The sequence below is a fragment of the Poecilia reticulata genome, chromosome 2, assembly GCF_904066995.2.
Source record: "Poecilia reticulata chromosome 2, P_reticulata-male-v2, whole genome shotgun sequence".
NCBI classification, from domain to species: Eukaryota; Metazoa; Chordata; class Actinopteri; order Cyprinodontiformes; family Poeciliidae; genus Poecilia; species Poecilia reticulata.
The window spans coordinates 28,884,103-28,899,477 of NC_088831.1; the positions used below are offsets into that span (position 1 = coordinate 28,884,103).

The 15,375-nt window shown below is 39.4% G+C and overlaps 1 protein-coding gene across 1 annotated transcript; it reads left to right on the forward strand.

Annotated features, from left to right (window-relative positions):
• The first annotated feature begins 185 nt into the window (after positions 1 to 185).
• On the forward strand, positions 186 to 8,955 carry fancb (FA complementation group B). The gene is made up of 8 exons (XM_008400720.3): positions 186 to 1,477; positions 1,758 to 1,913; positions 2,007 to 2,096; positions 2,532 to 2,660; positions 6,276 to 6,448; positions 6,963 to 7,384; positions 7,466 to 7,706; positions 8,478 to 8,955. The coding sequence occupies exons 1-8, from the start codon at positions 569 to 571 to the stop codon at positions 8,884 to 8,886; spliced, it is 2,529 nt and encodes an 842-aa protein (XP_008398942.2). The 5' UTR covers positions 186 to 568; the 3' UTR covers positions 8,887 to 8,955.
• Positions 8,956 to 15,375: the final 6,420 nt, after the last annotated feature.

Sequence of the window (15,375 nt, forward strand, 5' to 3'; positions counted from 1 at the left end):
ACTCTCTTCGCTGACATTACAAATATTTCCGATAAAGGATGAAGCATAGCTAACAATTATATCATATTGTCGCAAATTTTGCTTTATCTTGTGTTTACAGAAGCTTACCCACAATGCACTAGCATTGACAGGAAGTTTAGTTCCACCGACCGGGGTGACGCTGAAGTCAGCTTCCGAATGGAAATTGGTCAAAGGGCAATTACAAATTTGTTGATTTGACAAGCTAATTTTAAACATGGTTTTTATCCACAAAAATATTTTAGTATCCATGATTTCTAAAACCTCTCATCTACAAATGACATTAAAAATAGCTAAAAAGCCCTTTACAGACTGCTAAATCTAACGACAAATCGGAAGCTAACTTCAGTGTGAATATGGCGCGCTATTTTGATATGATAGGCCATTGTTGACTGTACTTCTAACGCCGGTGTGAAAAGTTAAGTTGCGTCTCTGTTCTCTTTACACTGATACATTCAGCATACAGTTATCGCTTTATTTTCAGCAGCTCTGCCACGAAAGCAACCGGCTCCAAGCTGAAGGGAGCGAAACCGACAGGAATCTTCACATAATGGAGAAGTTGCCATCGGATGATTCGAATCGAAATGTCCACGGCCTCTCACACGGTGGCAAGATAATCCTATTCACCTGCAAACGTGATCCAGCCGTGAATGTAAGCGAAAGAAGCGGCCTGACGTTCCGTAGTTTCTACTTTGAACGTGAAGGCAACGCGTTCCTGAACGCAACAGAGGGAGCAACTGCAATCAGTAGGAAACTATCAGCTCATATTGACATTGTGACGTGTAAATGCGCAGTAGATGTTCAGAAAAGGGTTAAAACTGCGTTCGTTTTGGTAACAAAGAAGAGTGAGAAGGGAAGCAGCTTTAAGTACAGCCTACTCGCACTGAGAAGCTCACACCGGCTGGAGCCCTGCATTGAGTTCAAGCTCCCCTACCAAATGAAGGGTAAGGTGTCCATCCTTCAGGGCCCCACAGTGATGTGGAGCCATGACAACAGTGTGTCTTATACATCACCTCTGGCAGAAGGCGTGCGAAAAATCCCCATTCAAATGTCAAAATGCCTTTTTGGAGAACTTCCCATTCAGAAAGGACAACTTTTTGCTCTTGGACTTTCAGAACCACCTTTAGATAACCATTCCCCAACACTTGGCTATTTGTTTGAGGGTGGACAAGCGTTTGATGGCTCTCTGGTTTTACCACATCCCTACATTTGCATCACACAGTGCATGCGGGTTCTCACAGCTGACAGAGTGGATGGCGTGCTGAGATGTGCTGTTATTGCAGCAACTTCAAATCAGCAGCTTGTGCTTTTTGAAAACGGGACAGTAAAAGACACATGCGAGGTTCCCTTTGGGCAGGCTGAGGACATTCAGATGGTTGACACGGGAAGAAACGGATATCTGTTTGTTGTATCCTTTAAACAGGGCCATGTTTGTGCCATATGGAAGGAAACATTTCAGGTATGTATAAACTGGAGTCTGCATTGTTCCACAAAATGATTCACGTCCCTTTTTAAATTTTTCACATTTTATCAAAAAAAAAAAAAAGTTTAAGCTATATCAATTGAATGTTGTGTGATCAACAAAAAACATTGGTTAACTGTAAAGTGGAAATTTGGTTTCAAATTAGCTTACAAATAAAAATCTGAAAAGTGTGGCCTGCATATTATGTATTCAGCCCATTTTGATCTATTAATCTCTAGAAATCCATTATTATTAAATAAGATCAAATCTTTTCCAGATAGCCTCCTGTTGGTCAGATGTCGACTCCGCACACGTGGATGATTTCCTTGGATGTGGAACAGAACAGATTCTGTTGATCTTTAGAAATAAAGGAATGTCCAGCGGGCCACTGAAAAAATTTATCATCACTGACCTTTGTGGTATTTCTTACTCTGTAAGGCTTCTGCAGTTACTTCAAGCTATATTAATAAAGTTCCCTGTTATGGATAATGCAGTGTCTAATAAAATAAATAAATACATGTTTTAGTGTGGTCAAGGCTCTGAAGTACTGAAGGCAAGCCCACCTCCTCAGGAAAACTCACTCCTCACTCTTCAGGCTTTGGAATCCAGATTACAGGTGAGACTGAAACACGTTTTAGAAGAACACCCAAAAAACTAGTATTTGTGTTAACAACCTGACAGTACCACTCAAATGTCTGCATATTAGATGCATAATTCATAGGAAATTACTGTGTATACACTGCCTGATAATCGTGTGGATACTGCTTGAATTTTGCTGGTTTACCACATAAAATCCCAATGCAAATACTCTTAACATGCGGTGTTGTAACATAATAATATGTGAAAAATTCAAGGAGTATTTTCTTTTTTAATTAATTTAAAAGCCATTTCTAGGTTCTGTGTACTGAAAAATAGAGTGCATCATATTCATGTTAGGGTATGTCTGTGAGGTTTGAATATCTTGACATTGACCTCTGTTCATTCATTCGGTGGTTCATTATGCATGCTGCTTGTAAGGATTTCTCTCAGTCAAATATTATTTGTAATTTAGAGTGGATTGATCGTCCTTCAAGAGCTTGGAAGAGAAGTGAGAGTGAAGGACAGAGTTCTGCAGCAATCAATCCAAGTCCTCACTGATGTGCTTTCAGGGAGGGAGACTGTTCTCAGCCAGCCTGAGGAGGTACTGTTCACGCACTTGATAAACTTTTAAAAACTGGCTGATTGCACAGGCTCGCTAACTAGCAGTCATCTAATTAACAGCTATTTGTGTATTCATGTTATACTACGCATGATGTCACTTAGGAATAATGCACTCTGTAAAATGCTCTCAGAATGACAACTGACCAAAACAAGTAGCTTTTTGTAATACTGTTTAATTTCCACATTATTGTGAAGCTGTATTGATGAAAATGTATATAAAAAATGACATTACAGTCACAGTAACTGACACCTCTAGTAATCCCTAAAGATTAACTGTAACTGGATGAATCATGTCATAGATACTTAGCAATGCTGAGTTGATTTTAATTTGGAATCCAGGATTTCATTTGTTTCTCGAGGTGTAAATGTGTATAAATTATGCAAGATGAAGGGCCGTGTCTTTGAGGCTCTCTTCTAAACGGGAATGACAAGAAACATGCTATTTAAGAAAGGCCCACATGTCTTGATCTTAAGGCGGAGTTCCTGTGAAGACTGGAAAAGTGCAATTTGGAATATGTGATCATGTCGGTGTATAATGTGTACCTGTGGAACAATATTGATATATTGCAATCATGATACACCTGCAATATGTTATGCAGCTCTGACTTCATTTCATTTTTCCTTCCTTTTTCTTGTTTGTTTGCTTGCTTTCTTTTATGCCCTTCCTAATGCTTGTCCGTCCGTTTGTCCGTCCATCTACCCCATTCATTAAACCTAAAATTAAAAATAAAGCTGCTTTTTATTTTTAGTCAATTATCTTTAGCTAAATTTAAAATTAATCTGATCAAAAACACATATGTGTGACAAACAAAAAGCAAACAGAAGAAATCTGCAGGGGTGTGAAAACTATTTTTCACAGCACTGTATAACACCAAAGGCCTAAAATGTGGGAGCAGTTTCTTGTTTTTGTTCATCTGGCCTTTCTTAAAAACACAGAATGGGCTCTGTAAATTTGGAGATGCATGTAAAGCATAATACAACTTTGCTTTTATTATTGTGGAGAACATGTATTTAGGTGTAAATATATTTAAGTATCAACATAGCTGAATAAATCTTAACATGGGAAAATAGTGGCTTAGTTGTAGGGTTAAGGAAATTTGGAAATTTTGCAAGGGCCACAAACGTAAAGTAAAAAAAACAAGTGAAAAAAAAATCACATTTGAATAGTATGTAATAAATAGGTTGTTATGCCGGAAGAGGTTCCTTTGAATAAAGCAAAGTCGAAACAAGAAAACCTCAAATATTTTACAATTGCAGTAAAATTTATTCAGTTAAATGTCTTCAAACAATTTTTTTTTTTTTGTGCAGTCTTTATCTTAATATTTCCAAACTTTTGCCCCATCCTCATTCAGGCCCAGTTTCAAGAATAAATCTGCTTTTAGTTGAAGGAGGATGTTTTATGTATGCGATGCAATGTTGTAGAGTTATGAGGACAGTGTCAGTTTCTAGACAGGAGTGGTGAGAAAAATATCTTTTTTATATCCTGCACATTGTTTTTTGGACAGCTTCCCCACCCTATGAGACTGGCATTTCTTCTTGGGGTGCAAAGCCTTGAAGGGAGAGTAGTTTTTGAACAACCAGTCTTCCAGCCCAACCCTTATGTGTAATTCATGTAATGTCATGTTCATGTTATGAGCTGACAAAGATGTAAGATGGTCTTAAATTTCAGATACATTTCTTATGTTGCCTTTTTTTATTTTTATTTTTATTTTTTTGGGATATTTTTGCAGTCAGGAAATAGAATTAATTCATTTTTAAAAGGTCCACTATTATATGATTATTCTCTAAGCAATGTACTCTGACAGATATTTGTTCTGCACTGGGTGACAGGTAGTTGAAATTGAATTAAAACTTGTCTGAACAAGTACTTTCTGTCACTTGTCCACCCTGTTCAATGAACAAAGGAAAACGGTGTTACTGAAACAAAGAGCTGGCAAACGGTTTTGTTCCCTTCAACCAGAATGTTTTAGTGCAATTAGCTTGACTGGCTGAATTAAAGGGATAATCTGGATATTCCGAAGCCGTATTCAGGGCAGCTGTAGAACGGAGTAGAAGTCTGCAGCGGTTAACTTGACTCTCCAGTGATCATCCAGAGTTGTACATATTGCAGACTGCTCCGAGGTTCTCCTCAGAACACTATTCCAGAAGACCTAACTGTAGTAAGGATGTCGTTACCCACCTTTGTCTTTGCACAATTGTCAAACTATAGTATATATACTCGAGGACCAGCGTCCTTCAACTTTTAGGTGTGTTTCTTTGTCAACACGCCTGAAACACATAATTTGGTAATTAGCATGGCTGTCTAATCTTACATGAGAAGGTAATTTAGTCCTTTGAATCAGGTGTGTTGGACTTGGAAACATCTAAAAGCTACAGGACGCCACCCCTCAAGATTGCCCTCCTAGATTGAGTTAGAAGTAGAAGTAAAGGTAACTTAGCAGGCTACATATTTAACCTATCTTCTTGTATTAAAAATGGCAAAGCTCACTTAATTTAGTACTTTTCCAGGGTTTAAAGGATTATTTAGAATTGTTTAATAGGGTTTAGATTAGGACCTTTCCAGCAGCTTAGCAGTATCCCGCTTTGACCATTCTAAAATCTGTTAATGTGTGTTTGGAATCATTTTACTGGTGGATCATCTAGCTGGATCATCTAGTTTCCGTCGGATGGCTATTTATTTGAGGTCAAGATGAATAATCCGCAAGGTAGTTCTTCTTCTTTGATCTATTTTTTTGCAAAATGCACCAATAACAAATTGCCCCTCTGCAAAGAGACACCTTGACTCCCTCCAACCTATTTCTTGTCATTGTTTTCAATGTGGACAATGTTTTTCTCAATCATTGTCTCGTCTGACCATAAAACATTTCTCCTGACGACATTCAGGTTGTTTGTACCTTCGGTTTCAAGTTTTAGTTGATATTCTAGGTGTTTATTTTTGGAGGAGGAGCTTCTTTCTTGTTGATGTTAAACTCCCTTTACAGTAAAAAGATGCATAGTTGGTTCCAGCAGTTACTGGTTCCTGCGTCGTTACTGATTCACCTAACCAATTTCCTTTTATCTGAGGCTGGCAGTTTGGGTCAGATGCCTGAAACTTTTACATAAACAATATTATGATCTGCGTCAGGAGAAGAACCAAGATTTCTAACACATGGTGATGTCAGAGTTTTTTTTTTTTTTTAATCATTGCTGAAGCAGGAGTTCACAACAGCAGATACATGACATGTTTGGCTGATGCTGAAAGTAGCATGAAGTTCTTAAACTTTGCTGGTCAGCTCAGAGGGTTTTCCCAGAATATGCACTGTTACACCGACATATTCAAAGGTGTTAACCATTTAGCATTTCCCAATAGATACTCATCAACATAAAACCTAATTAGTAAAAAAATAAAAAAAGTCAAAATTAACTGATAGAAAAAACATTGTAGTATTACATTGTTTCAGTTTTGCAGCATTACTCTTTAATTTCATATAGGGTTGAGAAACGTTTACTGCGATTGTACCTAAAAAGCTAACTGAAATGTTTGACATGAATTGCTGCTGCTAGTTGTGTCACCCATCTGTCATTCTTGGTTACGGTCTCTGTGCTCTCTGTCTAGGAAGGCCTTGTTGCCCTGTGGGACAGTGATGAAGAGTCCAATGATGAGACTCTGGATGACAAGTTGCATGAAACGCCAGCCCTGTCTTCCAGACCTAAAATTGACAAGCTGTGGCATCGGATCACTGAGGAGCAGCTGGTTGTTGGACTGATACTAACCGCTGACAGTGCCATGTAAATATGATTTTCTTTTTTTCATGATGTTGTACATCGTGTAGATTTGTCTGTGGCTGGAAGAGTATAAATGTACAAAGCACTGACTGGATTATAATTTCCTCTAACCTGTAGTTGCATAGCATTTTCTGGGTTGACTGTTTTTCCCAGCATCCTGTCAGATTAAAGTTGGCAGGGCGATTGTCATCATCTTGTGTGGAAACGAGAAACTCTCTGATACCTTCGTCCACGTGTTCTTGCGTTACTTTGAGAAGATGTGAAGAAAAGCTCCCCTTGGCGCGACTGCCTCCGGCGCTCGTGCAGTTTTGTTTTTAATCGCCAGTCTTTGCAGCTGATGCAACCTCACCAGCTTGTTGGTGTTTAATCAGTCCACCAGCTGCGCTACATTCCCAAACATGCACACACACACACACACACACACACACCGACTCCAACTTTGTGTTTAATTTCCAGTTTGATTGTGGGCTATCTGTGTGATATCTGATTGTTCATGATGGTGTTATTTTTGTTCCAGACCAGCGAGCGGTGTGAGCTTATCCCTCCTGACAGAGCCGGGCCAGAATTCGACGCCTGCGGTAATCCAGACCCGGAGCCAAGTGTTCTGGCTGCCTGCGCGCGTCCCCTCAACGCCGACGCTCACCTCCCCATCGTCTGGATTTGCGTTCTCTGAGCCCGCAGCCAAAAGAAGCAGGCAGCACATCGCCAGCGATGATTTCAGTGCGGGCAGACTGGCTGTGACTGCAGTGACCAAGCTGGCACCTCTGCTGACCTCTGGCTGTGTCAAGTGCCGTGCCATGCTTCATTTCGCGGAGAAAGCGGAGGCTGTTTTCCCTGGGAGCGGCCCAACAACAGCTGTACTCCACTGTGGGGAAGTTTCATTAGACATTCGTGATCTTTGCCAGAAGCCGCTTCTGCAAAACCCTCAAATCAAAACAGGTAAACTCCAAAAAACTCGCAAACTCAATCTTTTAATCATAAAACATTTATTGCTTATCATTTTCTCCTTTTTATTTTCAGATGAGGTTAGAGAAGACCTTCTGAGTCTGTTGACAGTTCTGGATAACTCGGTTTTGCGCATAGACTCTCCAGATTACAGCCTGGGTGACATAGATGGCTGGATCAGGAGGAAAGAGGGTTTTAAAAAGATAGACGTGAGTCCCGAGTATCTGCTTTTAGATTCTCCAGGATCTTCAGCTCCACTGCTGCTGCGCTGGCATCAGATAAGCCCTTTCCAAGGGGATTTATCCATCCACGGCAGGTAAACCATTTCAACTGATTGATACAATCAAGAAAGCCAAATTGCTGCCCTCAGGACAATGCACACACTGTAGCATTGTCGTGCTGGAACGTTAACCTTTGCCCCATTCCCAGGTCTTCTATCACCTATTGTCCCAGGATTGGCCTGTATTTAACTCCATCCATCTTATAGTAAACTTTGACCAGTTTTAATCATTATATTCTCTTTATTTGCTAATTCTGAGCTACTTTGTTTTTGTCTATCACGTTATATCCAGTGAAGCATGTCGTACCATAAAAAAGCTAAACGTTATATAATACAAACAGAAAATTAAGAGAAATTGCATTTTCAGAATATCCATTGGTCTAAAATACCAAAATCCTGCTAATGTGATTTAAAGCTATAAAATATCCAGAGTAGAGATTTCTTGTTCAGTTGTCGGCTGCAGTATCTCTACTGTGAGTATTAAATTATGCCGTTTTAGTGGATGGATACAGAAAGGTAGTTCTGCTGAATTTCCATAAACACGTTCCAAGTTGACAAGCCTTTGAAGTTGGCTAAGGCGTACGTATGTGTGATATTCTCTCGAATATCAAAGAGATTTTGGTGCTCCTGCAAGCAGTGCTCTTAAAATTACAAATCCCACTAATGAATACTAGGTAGGTCTCTGGGAATCAGCTGACACGTGACGAAAAATGATAAAAAGGCTGTATCACTTTTTTTTTTTTTTAATCCATCGCTGTGAGTATATTGTTGTAACATGCAAAATCTGTTTCTATCCCTCTTTTGCAGCCAATTACAAATGCTCCAGTTTTTGGACTCCATGCTGTCGTACCTCCCTGATTCCTGCTTCGTCCAACCTGTCAAGCGCGCGAGAAGTCAGAGCACGGCTCAAAAATTAGCTTCTGCTCTGGAGAAAGAGGTGCTGTCACTCAGAGAGGGCTTATCCTCACTTCTGTGTGTCAAAGATGAAGAAGAGAGAAACGAGGGGCGCGCTGGACATGGTGAAACCCCTGACTCTGGTTCTGCTGAGGATCTCGTTAGGTGTTGTAGGGAGGCGTGGCAGCAGAACGTGGAGAAGAGCCGGTTGCGGCTGAACCCCGTGGTGGACGCCGGGAGGTATCGTGAGATGGTCAAAAGCATTTCACAAGTCAAGATGGATTCAGATTTGGCCGCTCTGTGGGAGCTGAATCAATCATAGGGACGGTTTCTGGCCTTTTGTTACCTGTTTTGTCCCCTTCAAAACTCTAATAAACACAGATATAATAGATGTTTTTGTGTTTGAACTGGCCATTAAACAAAAAGGAGATGATGCTTCAGAGCTACTGTGAATCTTCACTGATATTTTGACTACTTGATTCATGTGATAAGTTCCAAGTCTTTAAGGCTGGAAAGCCTCCGTCCCATCACCCTCATCTTCTGCTCTCTCCACTGATTCTTAAGTTGGGACCTAGGCTGAACTACTCCAAAAGGTTAACGTCAACCCAGTCGGAAAAAAAAAACCAAATGCGTTGGTAAAAATGCAACATTAATTTCAACCTAAATGTAGAAGGAATGTAAATTGTTTTAGGCTTAACTGTAGGCCTGCACTGTATCTCAAATCTATATTTTTACTCCACTTCTCTAATTATTTTCTGCGTAGTTCCTCTCATTCATTTCCTGTTTGTATTCCCTTCCTTTATTGACTCGACTGCTCTTGTGAGTCAATTGGACATGAACTACTGTGCCTTTAAATTCAGTTATGCAACAAGGAGAATTCCTCTTTTCATAAGGCATATGTTTCACACACATTAAGGCAACCAGAGCCACCAAAAACTACTTGTAAATAAAAAATAAAACACTAAATTGTGAAATAAGTTTACTCGGATTCTTTAGGTTTTCATTTGTCATTCTCTTTGGCCGGGTGTTCAGTCCTCGTCTGTTGGATCACCTCATGGGACTCGCAGCCCTAATCGGATACTGTCGTGATTCTGTTCCCTTCTTATTCGTTGCACATCCCTTTAGGCCGTCCGTGTTAAAAAGGCTTCTTTAATATCTGTAGCTGCTGCCTCTGCTGTGTGCTACTCTGCAGGGAATAAAGACTAAAGTTAGGGACAGCAGGTCGTGGCAGGGAAAATCTTTATTTTCTGGCTGGTTGTATTTGTCCAAAAGCTTTTAGTGGTACTTTACCCCCATGGTCAAAGTATTTCACTCTTCACTGATTTAATAAAAAAAAAACAGTTTTTCTTTTGATGTCGTGCAGACCATCCTAACCGCAGTAATATTCAACTCAAAACAGGAGTTGGATACATAAGGTCAGTGTCAGCTTGACCAGTTTGGCTTTAAAGGATGAACGTTTTTTCTTTTTTTTTTTTTTTTTTGAAGTTTGCATTTGCCTTTAATATAATTTCCATTGTTGTTTTGTAAGATACATATTTTATTGCTGTTATAATTTGTCAGATCTGGATTAGTATGGGGAAAAGAAAAAAGAAGTAAGGAAAAAACACAAATAGCTTTCAGATTTCTTTTTCTGAATCTGTGAATGTCTTTTTTTCCTTAATAAAGTGCTCTGACATTCTTAGATTTTTTTCCCCACATAACCACTTCAAAATTAGTTCAACTCATTGATTATTCAGTTTTTTATTTACTGACGGAAAACCCAAGAATAATTTCATTAACTCATATTAAAAAAGAAAAAGGTTTAGCTGCCAAACAGCATTGAAACTGCAGTTTTCACACACTTTGCTTTAAAGAAAGCTCTGTACTTACTTACCATCCAGATTTAATGATTTTACATTTTACAGACTTGATGTAGAACTAGTCCATAATTTACTGGTCCACATCGTCTCTATGTGGATGCTTTCTTTTTCTCCTTTTATCCCACGTATGAATAACACACTCGCAGCTCTCTTTGGTGTGATAGTCACCTCTGTCACTTCACACAACAAAGGACAGAGTTGAAATTTAGCAGTAAACAAAACCAAGAAATATCCCGGGGGGAAATGGATCTCATGTGGAGAAGAAATTTGGTCTGAATCTGTGCTCCCTTTATGTCTTGACTGCCATCCAAATGAAATATTTGCTTTGTTTTCTGATTATCGTCTGTTAACGTGTATTCAGTCTGAATGGTAGGAGGATGCTGCAGGGTTTTCACCTGCTGAAACCTCCCCACCTGCCGGAGTCTTTGATTGTTTTGTACGACTCATGGGAGTTGTTGCAAGCGGTCAGTATCTTACCTGTAACAAATAGCCCTCTGGATGACCATCACTTCTCTGGCCAGAGACTTAACCTGGTCAGAGTAGGGCATATTGCCACATTACAAGAACAATTCTGCAGCAGTTAATGTTAATGATGATATTTTATTTTTTGACATATGTGGTTCCTAAATCCCAACTTTGTTTTAAAGTATTGGTTATAAAGTATATGCAAAGTATTGTACTTTGCATTTTGCCCTGTCCGTCTTCCTGCCAACTCTGACCCGTTTCCCTGTCTCTGCTTAAGAAACTCATCACCACAGCATAATGCTGCCACCACTACTTTTAACCATGTGGCTTGAATATTTATGGTGACATGCAGAATTAGTTCCTACCCCTATCTAGAGTGTTACATGTACACCATAAAGTTACATTTTGGTCAAATCTGTTTGGAGCGTTTTCTTCCGTATGACTTGTTTCAAACTTCAAACTGAGCTTTCAGTCGCTTTCATTCAGCAACGACTTGCTGAAAGGAGGCAAATCATTGTTCAGTGCTAATGGAAGAGGAGGACAAAAAATTAAAACTGGTGCATTTACATGAAGGCACTAAACGGCAATGGACATCTTCTTTCTTAAATACTACGCCATAATTTCATTCAGTCAGCTCTACATTTCAACTACAATTTCAAACTTCAGATCTTCTCCCTGAAATTTAAAATCGGTTGGTTTTTTTTTTTTTAATTGTTGCGTTGGAGAGACTTATCAGTTCTTATCCAACACACATACAGTATATATCCTATAAAAATATCTTTGCACATTCACCAGGATTTAATTAGGATGTTAAGATAAACTGAACAGAGCAGTCAGAGCCCATTAATTAAAATGCTATGCAGTGAAACGGTCAGTTTCTTTGTTCTTTACTTGCTGTCTGGTATTGATCTAGATCACATGGTTTCCACTCCTGTTGACCCTGGATCTCACTGTGTCGGTCAAATAGAAACAGAATTCATTGATTATACCTACTACATATCGCTGATGCTCAACAAGGCTGTGTATGGGATTCTATGAGCACAGAGCTCCCATGAGACAGAAATACTAGTGCTTCTATACTGTCAACAGTGTTTCATCTATACTAGACATTCGGATTTAGCTATCTTCATGTTTAATGCAAAATAATAAAGATGTTTTCATTTTTATTTTGTATCATTACAGACAACAAACAGCACATAAAAGATTAATAATGCTACTTTGATATGCCAGGCAGCCATTTTCTGGTCCACAGTTTCCATAGATGTGCTTGAACCCAGGTTACCAGAAGCTTCCGGCCTTATATTTCAGTTAGTCGTTGGAGCTTAAACAAAGCCAAAAAAATAAATAAATAAGTAAATAACTCTGCAGAAATCTAGTGAACAGTTTTCCACTTTGTCCACTGTATGACATACTGTACAAGTTTTCTTTCCTCCAGTTTAGAAGTTGAAGGAATGTCCCTCAATGAATCATAATGTATTCAATCAGTGGCAAAGGGATTTAATATAGTTCAATATTTATGTCTAACCATCAGAGCTAGTTCTAGTGAAGCCGTGCACAAAGTGCTCTTAACGACATTAATTTCCAGCATTTCTCTCCCACCAGTCTAATCATCAAACGTGCAGCTACCATGGCAACCTTCATTTCCAGCTTCTCCGACACCTCAAAAAGCACTCTTAATAAACCTTATGAATGAGGATAAACAGGATTCACGTTAAACGGAGTTAAAATGCGGAGGTGCAAGTAATTTCTTTCTCCTCTAAAATGCTTAGGCTGTTAAATTAAGCCTTGCATTTAAAAGGCCTATAACTGGCATCGAAAGGTTGGTGTAGAGTGAGACTGCAAGCATGACGATTGTTTCAAGTGACATGCTAACACTAAGTTACTCATTTTTAAGTCTTGCATCTTGAGAATTAAAATAGCAGCTGCATAATGCTGCCAGTACCTTGCTTCGCAGGGAGAATGTTGTGTTCAGGGAGTGTGTTTAGTGTTATTGTCCTGCTTTAAGGCAAACCTTTCCTCCTTACAGCTTCCCAACAATCAGGAATTGCTTCCCTGTCCCTGCTGAGTAAGAGAATGTTCACAGCATGATACTGCTACCACCTTGCTTCACATGGTAACTTTCACTTTCTGAGCTTTGGACCTCTGCAGCTTTTCCTCTTGGACCTGCTGGCTGCTTCTTTGTCTTTATTGGAGAACTCCAACGTTCTCTAATAAATCTCTGATGTTTTCTATTCACAGGACAGTTTCCTTTATACTAAAATTAAGCATCCCATAGGTGGAAGTAGGCTTCTTCTGAAGGCAATTTAGATGCACCAGCCTTTATTTTAGGAGTAATATGAAAAGAAAGGTCTGCTGTCCTTCAGTGATCTTCTGGGTCTTAACCTTGCAGAGTCCTTAGAGCTGTTTGGTTTGGATGCATCTATTATCCGGGAACAGATGACAGAAACTTCACTCACATTTGCTGGGTCGTAGAATCCATTGAAGAAGTGAATAAGGTGACAAAAGTATTTAGGTTTGTGGAATTTATACCAGAAAACAGAACTTTGGTCACCATTGCTCAATGCTCTGGGTGCTTCTGCATCAGTGCAGCATGCAATAAAAAAAAAAAAAACAACAACAAAAAAACAGTAAAGCTGCTCTTCCTGAGATAGCTGCGAAGGTCAGTTCATAAAGTGATCAGGCTGTTGGAAATAATTGCACATTGACAGCTATGTTGAGTAGAAAATTACCATGATTTGCTGTGCAGCCGCCTCTAATTACAAAGGTGAGCGCACATTTGAGTGTTAATCTGAGGAGACTCATCATCACCTGTCTACACAGATGTACTAGAGTGACATGGTCAGAGAAGTCATCCTGTAGCTTGTTGCTCACAAGGGAGCAGGGACAGGTAGCCTGAACTCTAACCCTGTGGCTGTCGGAGCATAATGCTCTGATCCTGGGAATCAGACATTTTGGAAACGATCTCCATCAGAATGACTCCAACAAAGGAAACCCAATTCAATATGTTTCATATTGAATTGATGCAATGCTTTCATCCTTGTACGGTGCCTTGCAAAAAGTATTCATGCTCCTTTTTCACAACCAACCAATTTGATGTACTATATTGGGGCTTGATTTAATGCTCTCCAGGTACTCTGACTTCACAGTCCAAAATCATGACTGCTGGGTTAAGTTGTTTCTCTACATTGCTCTTAGGTGCTAGCGTGCGTGTGCATCGTTGTTTGGCTTGTCCTACAATGAGATGAAATGTAAAGCGATTTGACTACTTTTGCAAGACACTGTAAATAAAATAAGGATCTTTATGATTGTTTTATGATGTTTACCCCCCCACACAGGATAAGTAAAGCACAATGCATATTTACTCTTTGTTTAGTAATTCACCACATTTATGAGTCTCGGTTGAATTATTCCACACCCTTCAAATCGAGCAAACGCCTTTCCTGAACACATGGTATGGGTACTATGAATCATTGAGGGCATTTCTCCATTGTTTCCTCTTCTCGATTTGCCAGTCAGGCAGCAGTCAAACACAAAGTGACAGAATCTTTAAACTGCAGTGTGAAGTCCATTATCGTTACACGTTCTTTGGATACCCGCTGTCAGATCGCATCTTCGTCACCCGAGGCCACCCAGTGATCCATCACTCACGTCGTCACCCTGACTTATTGGCCCGGAGATGAGAGGAAAGCCTTTCCCATATTCCATGATATGATTCTCTACCTTGCCTTTATGACCAAACATTAATAATTATTAAACTTGTTCGTAATTTTTAAAGTTTAGTAGTTGATGATTCACATGCCATATAAATCTCCCAGCATTTTCATTTGGCCCCTACAGGCTGGAAACAACAGACTAAAATGACTAAAGTTCTACCATCTTAAAACAACTCCGGTCTCTACACTTATGGCCGTTTATGCTAATATTTTTAAGTGAATGTTTGCTGTTTGCTTTGGGCAGTTATTTACACTGAAATGGACTAGGATAGGAGGCAGTGCACCTCTACTGATCTTCCTTTATAAATAGACATAGTTAATTTAATTGTAAGAAACTTACAATTAATTATTTGATTAACCAGGGGATCAAATAATTATTTCTGAGTATGTTGGCGATTTTTGCTTTGATATTTTGTACTTTTTTATTTTTGATTGCTTTGCAATTGACTTTTTACGTACAAAATGGGGAAATCTATCGATGGACCTTTAATAATAACACTACATCAGATTGTACTGTTCTGCACCCACTTTGCCAACTGTTTATTTACAGTGATTTTCTATATCCTTGTCATAGTCTTCTGTAAGAAAATATGGCATATGTCTGCAACAAATAGCAGCTACTATCGGGGGTCACTTTGATCCACTTTGAGTGCTAATATGTCAACTTGTTCAAACTGGTATTTTAACTGAAATCAAAAGAGAGCGAGTGTAGCACCAGTGCCTACCTCCAGCTGTCATTGGGCGAGAGGTAGTGTGCACCCACCCTGGACATGT